At 36.8% G+C, this 12,798-nt stretch overlaps 1 protein-coding gene across 1 annotated transcript; it reads right to left on the reverse strand.

Annotated features, from left to right (window-relative positions):
- Nucleotides 1–574: 574 nt before the first annotated feature.
- On the reverse strand, nt 575–11,358 carry LOC128017537 (helicase with zinc finger domain 2-like). Its single transcript, XM_052602942.1, has 12 exons — nt 8,285–11,358; nt 8,119–8,210; nt 6,614–6,769; nt 6,136–6,306; nt 5,690–5,834; nt 4,917–5,018; nt 4,483–4,675; nt 3,187–3,321; nt 2,853–3,065; nt 2,336–2,492; nt 1,905–2,075; nt 575–1,049 (listed from the first exon to the last, which is right to left on the reverse strand). The coding sequence occupies exons 1-12, from the start codon at nt 11,356–11,358 to the stop codon at nt 931–933; spliced, it is 4,728 nt and encodes a 1,575-aa protein (XP_052458902.1). The 3' UTR covers nt 575–930.
- Nucleotides 11,359–12,798: the final 1,440 nt, after the last annotated feature.

Raw genomic sequence — 12,798 nt, forward strand, 5'->3', positions numbered from 1 at the left:
AAGATTACATTAGACACCCACTATAGCAAAATTGAAACACATTTAAAATAGTTTGAACAATAAATAACATATAAAAGCAAAATGAAAAAACTCCAATCATGCCAAAACCAAACAAAATTATTTTTTACCTTTAGTTGGTGACTGAAAAATAGAAACATTTCCCCTGAATGGTGCATTTCTGCAAAAGGGTCACACATTCACAAAACAGATCCCACTCAGTAAAGCATGGATAAATTACTCCAAATTATTGTCAATAGCCTTATGTATGTACAGTATATTATGTCAGAGATTAGCATGCTCACATTTAAGTAATGTAGAGAACATATTCAAACTGAAACTTAATATTCAAAGAAATTCAATAGGTAATGGAATTAAAGTAAAAAAAGTAATCCACACTGGTCCATAAAAAGAAAATTAATTTATTAATTATAAATAATCATCAATGATTAAACAATCAAAACCAATCAAAACCATGATTCAGATGCACTTCATTTAATTTACTCTGCATTTCTGCAATCTATTGGTTACTTTAATTTGAATTCCATTTAGATTTTTTAATTAACTAGCATTAAGCATTCTCATTTTAGGTTTTGATTGGTACACCAATGAGTGCTTGTATTTTTAATTGTTGAATAGTGCTTTGACCCTTTCAGAAACATGTGCTTCCTCATGTTAAAACATAAAAATTTAATATGAATTTGCACAGAACTAGTATGAAAACGAAAGCATGAAGGTCCATATCTACACATAACTGTCACCGAATCATATAAAATTAGACCATATGAATTAATACAATTTATCCACCAATTTTCCAAAACGTAAGATTTTGCCCTGAGATTGTGTTGGTTTCCTAATATCTGAATAAGATAAAATGAAGGCCAGAGAATCCACCAGACACCTGCTCCATGTGAAGCACTTACAGTGAGAACGTCACTCTCCTCTGTTTTTGACCTTAATGTCACTAGCTGGATTCACCACACAGTGCGCTCTGTAATAGTGATCCAGGAGTCTTTTCCAAAGTTCACAGCATCTCAACAGGGTACTATTACCTAGAAGATAACAAAAAACGGGATGTTACATATGTGCGCATAAGTGCTGGAATGAAAATTTAGAGCGAACTTGTCCACAGGACCTCTGGACACTTCAGCCACATGTAAAAAATGACTGCATGACATCGAATTATATGAGACAGCAAACCAAATGGCTTTTATTTGACAGAAACATAACACAAACTTTTAGAGCAAAACAATCACAAAAAGAAGCTTGTTCAGTTTGAAATGGCATAATAATAGATCTAGGTTTTGAAAAAGTATTGTGTCGCTTTATGTTTGTAAAACATCAAAGGAAAAGTTTACCCCCAAAAAATCCTGAAAATGTATTCACGCTCAGGCCATCCGAGATTTAGATGAGCTTGTTTCATCATCAAAACAGATTTGGAGAAATGTAGCATTGCATCACTTGCTCACCAATGGATCCTCTGCAGTGAATGGGTGCCGTCAGAATGAGAGTCCGAACAGCTGTTAAAGACATCTCAATGATCTACACCACTCCAGTCCATCAGTTAACATCTAATGAAGTAATACTCTGCGTGTTTGTAAGAAACAAATCCATCATTAATTGTGGATTATTTTAATTTTTTTATCAGCTGTTTTGACTCTCATTCTGACGGCACCCATTCACTGCAGAGGATCCTTTGGTGAGCAAGTGATATAACTCCACATTTCTCAAAATCTGTTCTGATGAAGAAACAAACTCATATTATTTAGTTTTTGGTGAAAATGACGTGTTTGCAGTAGTGAGGAAAGATCTAGAATTCAATATTTGATCATTTGATTCATGAGACAATTACATTATCTTTTAATGTGGAATTTTATGGTCACTGTGAAAAAAAATTCACTGCTTACCCAGAATGCACAGTCCATCCTGTGCACGAGTTATGGCAACATTGACCTGATTTGGATCAGTGATGAATCCAAGTCTTTTTCCAAGCCAGGCTTTACTTGGTCTGTCGCTTTCTATATCAGATATAGAGCAGGAGCGTACAGTAGAGAGGATCACATACGGCCACTCGCTTCCTGTACACAGCAATTTACATTCAGAGCATTAAACGTTCTGTTCTGTTTTGCCAATCGTTATTGACAGAAACAAAGCTTAAGAGTGGGAAGGAGTCTCAAATCCAATAAAGGCACTTACAGAGAGAACAGAAAACCATTTAAAACTAAACTTAACATGCATAATAATAATACAACCAAATAAAAGCTTTCTTAAATGTAAGGTAAAATGTAAATAAAGACTGAATAGAGAGACTTTAATTAGAATTTTCAGAATAACACACCTTGGCTTTTCATAATTGTGCAAACAGTGACATTTCCAATACCCTTCTTCTTTGCTGTCTTTTTGATCTCTGATACCTGTGCGTTGTAAGGGGTCAGAATTGCAATATGCTCAGGTGCCACACGTGACTGATTAATCAACAGACACGCCACATGGACCTGGGGGAAAGAAAATGCAATACTGGTGAAAATGCAATACTGGGAATATGATGCACTGAGTGAGAGTGATATGTTTCATAATTACAACTCTTGCTGCCTTCACGTTCTCCTAAATAAATTCCTGCTTACAATGTGATATAATAATATTTAGCAATTTCATATCCACTTTTTAACCAGTTTTCAGCAACATGAATGTGTAATTTACGTTTTATCAGGGTATTTTATCACTATATAATATTAAATTTTTTCATGCAAGCTTGTAGCCTCTTAAATGGATAAATGACTAGTATTTTCTGTGAGTATTTTTCTGTAATGGTTTATCTTCAGGTGAACTGAAGGCAGCATTAGTCTCAGACTTACAGCTTGCTTTGCCTCCTCGGTGTTGGCCACTGAGATCTCATTGCCCTTTTCTGTGGATACAACTAAACTGTCTTCTTTTCCTTCCACATGGCCAAACAGGATCGCCGTTGGCAGTCCGTACTTGTTAAGCAGGTAGAGGGGTCCTCGTTCAGCTCCAGTTTTCAGTTTTCCTTTATAAAACTCTTCTGAAGGAAACCTGCAAATTTCTTCATGCTGCCATATGTGTGTATTTTTTTAAACGCCAAAGCAAAATGAAATCTTTGTTAGACTTTTTACTAAATGTTTTCTATTGTTATTTGAGGGAGAATCTTAGTGCGTTTATCAGTTATTTTACCATTCTGTACTGCGTGTCCAGCATTATGGCCATATCCATGTAGCGTTCAAACAGAGACTGCTGCATGCCCATATTTTTCACGAGTGCACACTGCACTATTGGCCGTATCTGTTGATGATCGCCCAGCAAAACAATCTAAAAAGAATTGTGACAATGACTTTTCATATAAAAAGATGCATGTCTTACAATCCTATACAATTGCTATACACTGTACATTGTCTTATATGGCCTATAGAAGCTTGCATTGTGCAAGTGAACAACACATTATAGTGCCATCTCAAAGAGGCACAAAATCATTTTCACTGACTTTTTGATTCACTGTTCCCTCCTGGTGGAATAACCTGCCCAACTCAATCCGAGCCATTTTTTAGCCATCTTCAAGAATCGACTGAAAACACATCTCTTCCTTTTTTATTTGACCCTATAACTCTAGGACTCTCTATTCTAATTCTATTCTTACTACTTGTCTTCTTTTAAATAAATAAATAAATAAACTAGCATTGTCTATTATTTTGACTTTTTTTTCTTTTTATTTATTATATAAAATAATTCCCTTGCACGGTATATGCACAGCGTTAGGCTAACCTAGACTTGTCAAAGCAGTTACATATTACTGCCCTTTTGTTGTTTTTGATTGCTTCTATTGACCTCATTTATAAATTGCTTTGGATGAAAGTTTCTGCTAAAGGACTAAATGTAAATGTCTTACACAGAATTGATTAGTGCGCATATCTGTCCATAAATCATCAAATGTGTATTACCTTATTTAATTTTGTTTTAATAAATTTTTTTTAGGTAGGTTTATTGCCTATTAGTTAAAAAAAACTATGTGAAACAATATGCATTACGCAAAAAAAAAAAAAAAAAAAAAAAAAAAAAAAAACTTTCTTGTTGAATAATCTCATTATCAAACATTAATTTTGCATTTATTTTATTTCATTCCAACTATGCTGAACAAATTATTTGTCAAGGAAACATTAAAGGATGTTGTTGATATTTTACATTGTGGGATTTAGTCTTCCATGCAGCGTTTTTCATATGTATACAGTGCATAATATATATGTGCTATGCTATTCTTAACAACGCCATTGTTTTTGCTCTATAGATTATTTTGTGCATTGTGGATTATAAAGATGGCACTGTGTAGGGAATTACATTTTTCACATACAAACAAAAAAAATTACCAAATGACATAGGGGAACAGGGAGCAACTTCGGAGAGATTGCAAATGGCACAAGTCTGTTCCATCTGACAGAATCTCTTTGGTTTGATTGATGATGACATCCCAGAACTCACCTGCTGTGGATTGTATGAAACTAATGGGATGAAGGCCTCTGGTTCTGTTGCCATGGCACATTCATCAATGATTATCTGCCGGAAATCCATGACCGCCAGGATTTCGGGTTTCAACGCTGATGAGCAGGTGCACAACACTACATCATAATTCTGAATCTCATCCTTATGAGCATCCTTCAACAGTTTCCTGTAGCTGCAAAGCCACATTCACCACATAAACAGAATGATGATGGCGATGAGAAAAACACTGTGTTATAGAGTAATATCTCATATAGGATGATCTTGATTTTTCTGGATTATCTTTATATGTTATATATCTCTTCTGATTTTTTATTAATGCCTCACAATAAATTACCTTACTTTTCATATTCATGCATGATTGTGGCAAGCCTCTGAATGTAAAAAAAATAAATAAATACAGAAATTTGACTCACGTCTCTACTTCATCCTCTTTTAATTCATTCCGTTCATAGTTTTCAATTTCTTTCGAATAAGGTTTCTCAGGTTTACGAACAAGGTACATCAGTGTAATATCCCTGCAACAAAATCAGATGTTTAATGGGTATATTCACTCACTATTTGTTGTGATTTCTGTAATGTGGATCCAAACGTCCACCACTGGTAGACAGTTTCACTTTCACATTCAAAGATAATGTATGCCTTCCATAAGTTTTGTAGATATACATTTCTAAAACTCCAAAGTGTAATAAAGGTATTAAATAGCCATGTTTTACTTATTCTTAATAAAAGTGAATATTTAGCTTCTCAAAAATCAAGATATTGACATTATTTTTTGATGTGAATATATATAAAAGGTACATTTCTAGTTTCAACATTTTTTGTTGTACAGACATTCATCTTTGAATATGTTCAGCATATATGCAAATAGAGTATATATACCCATTTGGTTTTCAACCACTTACCGTAAAATGGGTCAAACACAACAATTTGCTCAATGAAATCCCCATGTATCTGGGATTGAACTATATGTGGTCTTAAAAATTAAGAAACCAAAAGAAAATGATCTAAAAGGAAACTGAGACTTTTTTTTGAATGGTCACTATTGGCATATAATACAAGTATTGCTGAAACTGATTTTTTACAGATATTACTAATACACCTAGTAATCATGTGTAAAAAATTATTTGCCGCCATGCAATTTGGCTCCAAAATCTTTTGAACCCATGTACAAAATAGTAGCTCTTACTTGAGCTCTTCTTTTGGTTTTTCATCCCGGAGGGATTTGCGGCAAAGCATTAGGTCACTGTCTGTATAGGGAAATACACGCATTTCCATCTGGTCAGAGTAGATTCTCAGAGGCTTTAGGACTCCCTTCAGTTTCAATAACTGCTCTGAGACACAAGATCAATGGGGTCATGTAAGTGCAGTTTATCATGTAAAACAGACCATGAAACATAATCAAAGCATACATGAAAATGCAAATACATCAAAGAAGTTTTGATTTTATTTGTCATTACACTTGGTACTCTCGTTCCCAAAGGAATTATGTTTAATCACCACCAAAGTAAAGTAAGAATGATGGAACTGCACTGGCCAAACATTTGTGCTTTGTATACAGTAAGTTTCTGGCTTCCTTATAAAAAACAATCAGACTAGGGTATATGCTAAAAAAGACCACCAAACACAATTCACCTGCAACAATGTCCACAGACTTGTTGGAAGGACCACAGTAGAGGATGGCAGGCTTTTTTGGGGGTTTCTGATCAGGGTTTGCTTTGAAAGATTTGGAAGAGGCCATAAAGTCTTGGTTCTTCTTGAAAAACCAGTAAACAATGTGAATACCAACCACTGTTTTTCCAGTACCTATGGATGAATGTATATGGCATAAGAGTAAATTTCTTCAGCATTTTCCACAACACATCTCCATTCCCAACACTGCAAATCAGTCTGATTATTTGCATTGATGATTATTTTTGCATTTTCCCACACTACTCACAACAGTGAATAAAATGAGTCTGCAATGGAAAATCTGAGAAATCAAATATCAGTTTGGAAAGTTTGTGAAATTTAGTGAATTGCTTAATACTGAAACAAAACGTGACCTTACAAAGTTTGACAACAATTACTAAAGCAACTATATTATTACTACATGCAGTATTTTAATCAGTACCTGGTGGGCCCTGGATCACTGTGAAAGGTTTCTTCACAGCCTCCTCAACAGCTTTCTGCTGGCTCTGATTCAGACGTGGCAGTTTCAGGCTTTCATCCAGATCGTCCAATTTGATATTTTCATATGGAACTAAGACAAGAGGGTTTTCAGCATATTAAAATAACAGTTACATAAGACATCCATTAACCAGACCAGACAAAGCAGTATTGCCGAGATTTTCATTCATTCCTTTTTTTTAATTAATGGTAATTTTCGTGTGTTAAAGGAAAACTTTACTTTTTTGAAAATAGGCTCATTTTCCAACTCCCCTAGAGTTAAACAGTTGAGTTTTACCCATTTTCAAATCCATTCAGCCAATGGGTCTGTTTGGAGGGTCTGCCAGTAGCACTTTTAGCTTAGCTTAGCATAGATCACTGAGTCTGTTTAGACTATTAGCATCTTACTCAGAAATGACCAAAGAGTTTCAATATGTTTTCTATTTAAAACTTGACTCTTTTGTTTTTATATCATTTACTAAGACCAACAGAAAATGAAAAGTTGCAATTTTCTAGGCTGATATGGCTAGGAACTATACTTTCATTCTGGCATAATAATCAAGGAACTGTGATGCTGTACCATGGGTGCAGCAGGCACAGTGATATTATGCATATAGTATAGTATAGTTCCTAGCCATAGCAGCCTAAAAATCGCAACTTTTAATTTTCTGTTGGTCTTACCACACAATGTAACTACAGAAGTCAAGTTTTATCGAAACTCAAATATCGAAACTGTTTGTCATTTCTGAGCGAGATGCTAACGGTCTGATCAGATTCAGTGATCTATGCTAAGCTAAGCTAAAAGTGCTAAAAGATCGACTGAATGGATTCAAAAACGTAAAAAAACTCATCTGTTTAACCCTAGGGGAGTTGAAAAAGGAGCCTTTAAAAAAAAAAGAAAAAAAAAGGAGCAGTGTTCCTTTAAAGGTGCTTAATGTAAGTTTTTGACTCTACTAAAGCATAAAAATACCATAATATGATTGCAGATATTTAAGAAACATGCCAGGTTAACGTATATGTTTATCTGAAAAACAATGCTACAGTTATTTTCCTTTGAAAATGTGCTTTCCGGGTCGGAATGTCAGTCTCTGTTTTGGTTTGTGAAACCTGCCCACTGCCAGTTTACCCAATTGTATTTTGTCACCCTGGGTTGCCAATTTACGGTAAACCCAGCATATTTAATTTCATTCATCGTCAAGTGCGTTCGTTCTTGTTTCTTGTGTCTTGTGTCGTCAATCTGGCAATCTGAATGTGCGTCAAGTCTGAAGAGGAGGGGAAAGGTGAAAAACTCCTCTACAATAGCAGTGTGTTAGCTGTAGTATAAGTGTAATAATTGACTCCAAGTCTTGACGAATACAATATTGTTTGTAATTTGCTTCTAATAACAAAACAACAACAACTAGAATGTGAAGATGTATCTTAATATGATTTTTGGGCATATCTTCTGCACTGCCATGTTGCTGCACTTACTGGCATTCAGTTCTTTGAGTCGATGATTAGTGGCGACATTCTTCACCAGGTTATTAGCCCGTTTTAAGTTTTCAATCACATGTTCCCTAACCCTGCAAAAAGACTGCATTAGCATATGTATAGTTGTGTATAAATCTGAAATTTAAAGAAAGAAAGAATCACTCACAAATATGGAATTTTTTTGGGAATGACCTCAATGGTGAAGTTTGTTCCCTGTTCAAAAACCTTGGGTGGGATGTAACTCATAGATCTTTTCGTGATCTGAAATGTTATTTTGTTTTGATTGTCTCCATTCTTCTGTTTCTTCGGTTTGGTGGTCACTGCATGTGCGACCCATGTAAAAGGTAGTGAACCCTGCAGATCTAAAATTTCAATACTATTCAGTTGTTTTGGATCACTCTCACGGTTCTCCAGTTTCTGATCTCTTAGTCTGATGCACAAGAAGCAGTTACTAAGGTTAAAGTCCAGAGACCACTGTTTTTTCTGAGTCTTTGTCAGATAAAAGAACCCTTGGAGATTGGTTTCATCTCTATTCCATGTTATACGAACACCCTCTAAAATGACGCTGTTATTTTCTTCCAAAGCATTATAAGCGGTGTCTATCTGACATAGTTGGCTCCAGATTTTCTGGTACTCCTTGTAGCTCTCATAGAAAGGCTTTGATGCTTTGCACACTGTTTTGGAAAAACAATCAATAGGGTTTCTTGCATGCTCCAAACAAATCTCAAAATGTTGATTAACACTGAGAAGTTGAACTACAGGAACTGGAAAGCCATCTTTGAGTTCAGTCCCAAGCTGCACCTGAACAACCATTCCCAACTTCAGCTTCATGGTTAGTTCCTTATGATGGCGTTGTTCTGTTGAACAAGCCTTACTTGTCACACTTTCCTTTCCTTTATCCTCTCCTTTTTTCATGTCTTGTAGGCATTGTTTAATCTTAACCCAATCCTGCTGTTTCATGGCAGACACCAGTCTTTTCCACAAGTTGCTTGACACTGATGTCACATTCTTCATGGGCTTTAACGGATATGAATTCTTGAATATTTCACTGAATGAATACACTGTTCTCTTCCAATGAAGATACATGGAGTTATTTTCCTTGTTGTATCTTGGCTGATCCACAACTTTAAGTTGCTTGTACATGATGCTGATGACGTCTAATTTAGAATGTAGTGGGAATGATATTGTGAATTCATGCCCCTGTGGAGTGAGCTGGTTAACCACCGCCAGCTTAACCACATCTTTGGGTTCAAACTGAACCCTTTTTAGTCTCAACACCATAGCAGCATCATACTTCTCTTCTATGTCCATGCCAGTTTGGCAGAACCTATTGATCTCAACTTGAGTGTAGTCAGCTTGCTTTAGGTTCTCCTTAGAAAGCGTGGTGTGCAGAAGTCTCTGCAAGATAAGGTCCAGATAACGCCTCATTGGAGATGATGCCCAGGTGTATGCATCCAGTCGTAAATCATAGTGACCCAACCTGGAATCCATTGAGGAACATGATCTAAGGATGACCGCTTTCTTTTGAATGTCACGAAACTCCCGCACCATAGGGATAAGTGTCGGATGGATTTCATCTGAAGAAATTAACTGCATTAGATTATAATAGTCATTGTTCTTTGCAAATTCTTCCATCTTTTGAAATATGGATGTAAATATGTTAAAAGATATGCCATTGTGCTCCATATTTTCATATTGTGGATTGGACCAAACATGCTCTTCACTATGTTCAGAATCTACTTCACAGATGCTTGAAAAGTAAGGCGACATGTGAATTAGCTCAACGTATTTCTTCTTAAAATGAGTAAGTTGTTCTGGGTCTGGCTCCCCATGGCACCTCAGTGGTGTGAGATCACGTGTGACGTCTGTAGATATGAGTTTTTCAGCTGCAGCACTATTGTAGAGATTCATTAGTTCCTCCACCATTGCATGAGAGCAACTTTGCCCAGCCTGCCTCCCAAACGGCCATACATCTTCCAGCCTGCACTTTCGGTGCTCTTCGGAGAAACGGTAAGCGACAGCTACACAATCCTCCACGCAAGAGAACCGCAGAGGCTCAGAGTCATCCGAGCAGTACTTCTGAATAATTTGGTCAGCCTCTTCGTATGACATCCGTCTGTCGGATATAATCAGGGTTTCAGAAAAATCTAAGTTTAGTATATGGCTTGTTTTCTTGTCAATGTCTATCAGCAAGGATATTGCCTTCCGTTTCTTTTCAGGCAAAATACTCAAGTGGTCATTGCTCAGCTCTCTTGAAAACAAGAATGCCACATCACCCTTCTCTGGAGTGTAAATTGTTTTGCCACGCTCTCTAGCGAATTGGTCTTGCTTGCTATCTTTGGAAATGCAACTCGCGACGTCTGTAATGTGAATACCGATCTGATAGCAATCACAGTTTATTTCTCTCACACTAATGGCATCATCCAGGTCTTCAGCTGAAGGTGGGTCAATGGTGAAAGTGATAATGTCACACAAATTCTTCCTGTGTAAAACTTTATCGTCTTCAGGTTCTTGTAGTTTTAATGGGGGAGGTGTGTCTTTACAGCCAAATTCAATGTCTAGCATTTCATCCAAAGCATCACACTCTTGAATTACATTTGTGACCACTCCGAGAGGGTGTGGTTTCCCATTTTCCCATTTTATAACCTTGACTTTCAACATTTGGTTCTTAGCAATGTTTACAAATTCCTTTCTTTCCCAGCGTCCACACTTGTATTGTCGTATTTCAACTTTGCCCATGTCAGGCTTAGTTTGAACTATTCGTATTCTGGTAATTTTTTTGTTAACAGGTGTAACAAATATTGGGTTGCCCTCCACCATCTTACAGATGAAGGTTAAGGAGTTTTCATCTCTATTTATTAGTCCGACAACCCTCCCTTTTAAAACTTCACCTTCCTTCAGACACTGTTCTCTGTTTAAGATCATTACACAGACTTCATCTCCAGGCAAAGACCTGCCCACATTTTCTCTTCCACAGATTTTGATGCAGAGTGTTGGATCGTCGACAGGCCTTGCATATGCCTTATCGGGTCTTTCCATTACAAGTTTACAGTGTTTGAAAAGATCTGGATTGGTATTCAAAAGTTCTTCAATATCTTTCTCAGAGAGTTCCTCATCAAATTCAGAGTCATACTCCAGACTTGTGCATTGATAGAGGGCTTTGTAAACGGTCTTGGAGTGATTCTCCTCTGCGTTGCTGCTGCTAGCAGAGTCACTCTCTTCTGATAGCGAGGTATCCATGTAATTATGTTTGGATGTGCACCTACAAACACAAATTGAGATATTAGGCACTTAATATCAGCATGAAATTAAAACTTACCATTATTTGTTCTGTCATTCCCAAAAAGGTCATATGATGCATTTTTAAGTTTTCCTTTCTCTTTGGATTTTTACAAGCTGTTCGTGCATACATAATATCTCTAAAATGGCAAAGACTAAAGTCTCAAACCCAAAGGGATATTATTTATAAAAGTTAAGGCTCGTCCACACCCCCCTAAAACGCCTAGTTTAAACATGTCCCCACATGTCTATGTCACCGTGTGGGGAGATTTGCATAACATCGCCGGAATGTTTAAGCAAAGAATGAAGGCATAACATTGATTTTTGCTGTAGAAATCAGTGGTTAAATTCAGTGTTGAGTACTCGAGACTCGGACTCGGTCTTGGACTCGGTCTCGAGACCGTATTTTAATGGTCTCGGTCTTGTCATGGACTCGTGTGCATTTTGACTCGGTATTGACTCGGACTCGAACATATTAGGAATCGGACTTATGCCCGAGTCCACTCGAGTCCCAATCAAAATATTTCATGATTATTACTGTATGTTAATGTTTATTTAAATTGATGTATGATTGACACATCCAATGACTGGTGATTTTCTTTTGACGTGAGACGTTAGGCCAGCAACACACTGGATGCGTGGCGCAAGCGTCTCAGCTGCGTGGCGTGTCTGTTTTTAATTCGGCTCCCATGTTAACAGGTTAGAGCTTGCAGACTGCCTGCGTGAGACGCGCGTAAAACCCGTGCATGCTAGAAATAGAACCGACGCCTATTTTTCACGCGACACGCGTGCATGTTGGAAGCGTTTCCAGGCAAAATATACTAGGAAAATATGTTTATATGTCGTTTTGTACACAAATACATATTAATTCATGACATTTTGATAATTGAAAGTCTATAGGTTGACATAAATTCAGATTTAAATGTAATTTTAAAAATAAATTAATAATGATCGATTTTCAAATATTGCACCTGTCAAACATACTCTATTTTGCCGTCAATACTGTTGATGGTGTCTTATCAGTAGGTGTGTAAAAAAATAAAAAAATAAATTTGATATTGTTGTCATGAAGACAAGAGCCTGGTTTTTTGGCGGCCTCCCTCTATGTCACCTACAGCCGCAGCAGCGTGCCAAGCGCCGCGTGCAGGCACGCTTCTGGTGTGTAAAGACACAGAAAACGCGAAGCAGCCACCACGTTTCTGGCACGCAGTAGAGACGCAACGCAGCCAGTGTGTCACCGGCCTTAAGTTACCCTCCTGCCATCCGCCTGTAGTGATCCCGCTTTCCAGGAAGCCACATTGCTACATTATTTCTCTCAACTGTGTTATTTTTACAAAGTAGGACAAAATGGTCACAGAAAAAAAAACAAATATTGTTTAATTAAATTATATAATGAATACA

The sequence above is a fragment of the Carassius gibelio genome, chromosome A7 (genome assembly GCF_023724105.1).
Source record: "Carassius gibelio isolate Cgi1373 ecotype wild population from Czech Republic chromosome A7, carGib1.2-hapl.c, whole genome shotgun sequence".
Lineage (NCBI taxonomy): Eukaryota > Metazoa > Chordata > Actinopteri > Cypriniformes > Cyprinidae > Carassius > Carassius gibelio.